The sequence below is a fragment of the Oryza glaberrima genome, chromosome 10 (assembly GCF_000147395.1).
Source record: "Oryza glaberrima chromosome 10, OglaRS2, whole genome shotgun sequence".
Classification (NCBI taxonomy): Eukaryota; Viridiplantae; Streptophyta; class Magnoliopsida; order Poales; family Poaceae; genus Oryza; species Oryza glaberrima.
In genome coordinates this window covers 14,230,501-14,234,360 of record NC_068335.1, presented here as the reverse complement: position 1 = coordinate 14,234,360, position 3,860 = coordinate 14,230,501, and the positions used below count along the sequence as shown (strand labels likewise).

The 3,860-nt window shown below is 45.4% G+C and overlaps 1 protein-coding gene across 1 annotated transcript; it reads right to left on the bottom strand.

Moving 5' to 3' along the window:
* Positions 1–1,748: 1,748 nt before the first annotated feature.
* Positions 1,749–2,758, bottom strand: LOC127752913 (chitinase 1-like). The gene has a single exon (XM_052278356.1). It carries the CDS (start codon positions 2,678–2,680, stop codon positions 1,820–1,822), a length of 861 nt encoding a protein of 286 aa, XP_052134316.1. The 5' UTR covers positions 2,681–2,758; the 3' UTR covers positions 1,749–1,819.
* Positions 2,759–3,860: the final 1,102 nt, after the last annotated feature.

Below are 3,860 nucleotides of genomic sequence, written 5' to 3'. Positions count from 1 at the left end.
TTGAAAAAGGGTTAGAATGCGCTAGGTAGAGAGACTTGTTGCTGCGGCTAGCGTGCGGTACTGTGTTCTCCTGCATCAAAGATGGTTTCTTCCTCACCATGAGGAACATGCTCGGCCACGGCAGTAACTGGTGCAAACAGGCAGACCCACCAATTCACTTATAGTACAAATAAACAGGTAACACGTCAGGTTACCAGCTTATTTATAGTACAAGTGGGTTAACGGGCCTGTCCGTTTGCACCCTTAGCGGTAAGCGATGCCTTCACCCACCTCCTCATTGGAGCTTGTTTGTCACTGCTAGGCATCAGGTTCGCGCTTTCTCAATCTTGGTCAACAACATGCGAACTCGTGCAGATATCACAAACACACGTCACGAAACGGTCTACTTCTGCCAATCCCTTCGAAACGTGTATATTCCTATAAAACCGGTGATAAAATGGTATATTTCTAAACCTTTTTTTCGTTTGTGAAATGAAGCAGTTACCATACATTTTGCCTCTCGCAGTAAAAGCTGCCTGAACTGTCAGTTCAGTGTTTGATCATTTCATATAGGAGAAGGATTCATACGCAGGGGCAGAGCTATAGTAGGGGGGTGCCCAGGAACCCGATCAAGAAAACCTTTTAGCTATACACCACCTGTTTCCACCATGTGTGTATCCTCTAATACAAACTTAGACACTGGCATCGGCTTAAACTCGATCTAAAGTAAAGTAAATTAAGCAAGTGGCACCCTTCTTCATTTCGTTCCGTATCCGCTCCTATTTATACGGAGTCACAGACCAACGAAGATCTTGTCTTGATTCTATCCTGGAGCTCTATCGTATTGTCATGATAAAAAAAAAAGCTTCAATTCCGGTTGTGAGTGTGAGGGAGTGAATTGTGTGCATGTGAAATCGCCGAATAAATCAATTGCCTGAATTTCCTTTTTCACGGAATACAGTACAATGTATCCTTGAAAATGAACTTCGGTGTCAAGAGAAATGTAAAACGAAGTGACGTAACATTAAATTGGATTTCGGCATTGCAAAATTCGATTTCAGCAGATGATAAGAAGGAAATATATATAGTTCTTCTGCAGGGAGTGATAGCTGAAGCCTGACCTATATCTCTTTGACTACCATTGATTAAGTTGAGAACGTTCCAATTCTTTTTACATTTTATTCGACGGTTCCACTTGCAATCTTCTTATTTTGTCGCTTGCTCTATCCACGGGCTCTTATTTATTCGGCGCGAGGGGCCCCCTTCACACCGGTGCTTGGGAGCGGCCAGAACAGCGCCGCCCCTCCCCACTGGCTTCTTTCACGGTGGATCCGGTGGCGGCAACTTTTCTCGCGGCAGATCCGGCAACGGCGGCTTCTCCCGCGGCGGATCCTTTCCATGATGATGATGATGTTGTTCTCCTTTCATTTTTGTTTTTAGATGTTGTTGTTGTTGTATCGATTTTATGACTTGTGATCTGTGATGGCGATGATGCTGATTGTTGGAAGTTCGTTGTGGATTGATTTCGAAGGGCAAGGCTTAGGGACGACGCAGGGTGGATGCGCTCAGTGCATCGGCTTAATTTGAGCCGATGCAACGAGCCTCCTTTTTTCATCCTAGAAATTTTATAAAGGTACCTGTTTCTAAACCGACACCGTTTACTAGGTGCCGGTTTGAAAATCTGACATCTATATATCGCCGATTACCAATCGGCACATAAGTCCATTTCTTATTTAGCACGTAAGTCGTGCATAATGACGCTCGATATATAATACGACCATTATTTCGCAATTTATTTGCTCTTATTTCATAAGTATCATCACGACCGTTCGATGGACGATCAGTGGTTGGCGACGATCTCCTGAGCCTTGGTCTCGTACTCAAACTTGTAGCTACTGACCATGGAGCTATCCGCTGACCAGATGAACAACCCCGGCAGCTTCCCCTGCCGCTGCAACTCCTTCGCGCCGGCGATCCCCTGCTCCGGCGAGAGCAGCCCGGTGACGTTCCCGGTCTTGAAGCTGGCGAGCAGCTTGCTGCCGGGGTAGTTCGCCGCCTGCTCGTCGTAGAACATCACGTACGTCGCCACGTCGGTGTTGGCGCCGTAGCCGTAGAACTGGAAGTTGACGTAGTCGATCACGCCGGCGTAGCGCCGCCACAGCGGCTGGTAGTAGCGCTGCACCACGGGGTGCTCGAACGGCGCGATGGAGGTGGCGATGTTCGGGTGCCGCGCCTTGAGCTCGGTGAGGAGGCGGCCGATGCACTCCACGAACGTGTCCACGCCGGCGGCGAAGTGCTCGTAGTCGACGTCGACGCCGTCGAGGCCGTAGGCGTCGATGAGGCCGGAGACGGAGTCGGCGGCGTTGCGCACCCACGCGTCGACGGACGACGTCGGCGCGAACGTGGCGTTGACGCCGGTGTTCTGGACGGTGTCGCCGCCGAGGGCGAGGATGACGCTGAGGTTGGGGTGCGCCGCCTTGGCCGCGGCGACGGCGGCCGGGGACAGGTTGGCCGTGTCCCAGTACGGGGCGAACACGCCGTTGGCCGGCGCCGGCTTGGAGGACTGCGTCGCCATGAAGTAGTCGATGGCGAAGGCGAGGATGAAGTGGAAGCTGAGGCCCGGGTTGACGGGCACGTCGGAGAAGCGCACGCCGGTGAACTGCGCGCCGATGTACTCCCGGAACAAGTAGCCGTTCACCATGGCCGCCGATCTAGCTAGCGAGTAGGGCTAGCGATCGAGCTGTGGACGCGGCGCATGGCGGCTATGTTTTGGTGGCTGCCGAAATTTATAGCGGCGACTCGGCCACTTGACTCCGATCAAGTTGGGCGGCTCGCCCGGATGCATGGAAGCTTGGTGAAAGAAGGAAAGAATTTTTAGGTTGTGTTTGGCGAAGAGCACTGCTATACGTACTAAAATTTTCTTACAAAAGTCTTACTAACAAATTTCTCAACCGTTTAATTTAACTAGATGAAAGTAAAAAAAAATCTAGATTTACTTACAGCTTGCACATCAGAGTTTGTAAGTATTTTGTAAGAAAATTTTAGTATGTATAGACTTTTCCATGGGTTATGAGAGGTGGGATTGGAAAAGCGAAATGGATGAATGGCTAGTATTAAATAAAGTATAGTTGTATTTACACCTTAAGCTATTAGATACTTCTATTGGTATCCATGCTTCTACAAAGAAAGATATAATATTATTTAGAACACTGCTACACGTATTAATTCTTTCTTATTAAATTTTTACTAACAATTATCTCAACTGTTTGATTTAGGTAGATAAAAGTTATAAAAAAATTAGATCCACTTATAGCATGACACTGATACATCAATGTAAGTAAAAAAATTAGTAAAACTATAAGTACTCCATCCATTTTTAAATATAAGTAAAATATGCTATAAGTGGATCTAAGTAAAAATACCTCGGTGGATGGTAGAATTTCTGATAAATACTCCCTCCTTTTTTAAATGTTTGACACCGTTGACTTTTTAGCATATATTTTACCGTTCGTCTTATTAAAAAAATTTGTGAAATATCTAAAACTATATATATATATATATATATATGAAAGTATATTTAACAATTAGTCAAATGATAGGAAAAAAATTAATAATTACTTAATTTTTTTAATAAGACGAATGGTTAAACATATTTAAAAAAATTAATAGCGTTAAATATTTAGAAACGGATGTAGTATATACGTTAGAATCTTCTGATCTGTCAAGCAGACGTAATTGTTTGACTATGAAAGCATAGTGTCCAAATGCGTCCAGAATGGACCGGCAAGTCTCAGCTATACTCGCTTCGTCCAAAAAAAAGATAAACCTTGGGTTTCCGTGTGACTGTCCGTTTTATATGAATTTTTTTTATAATTAGCATT

Excerpts from the sequence above, each read along its gene's own strand:
- LOC127752913 (XM_052278356.1), bottom strand. The coding sequence starts at position 2,680 with ATGGTGAACGGCTACTTGTTCCGGGAGTACATCGGCGCGCAGTTCACC.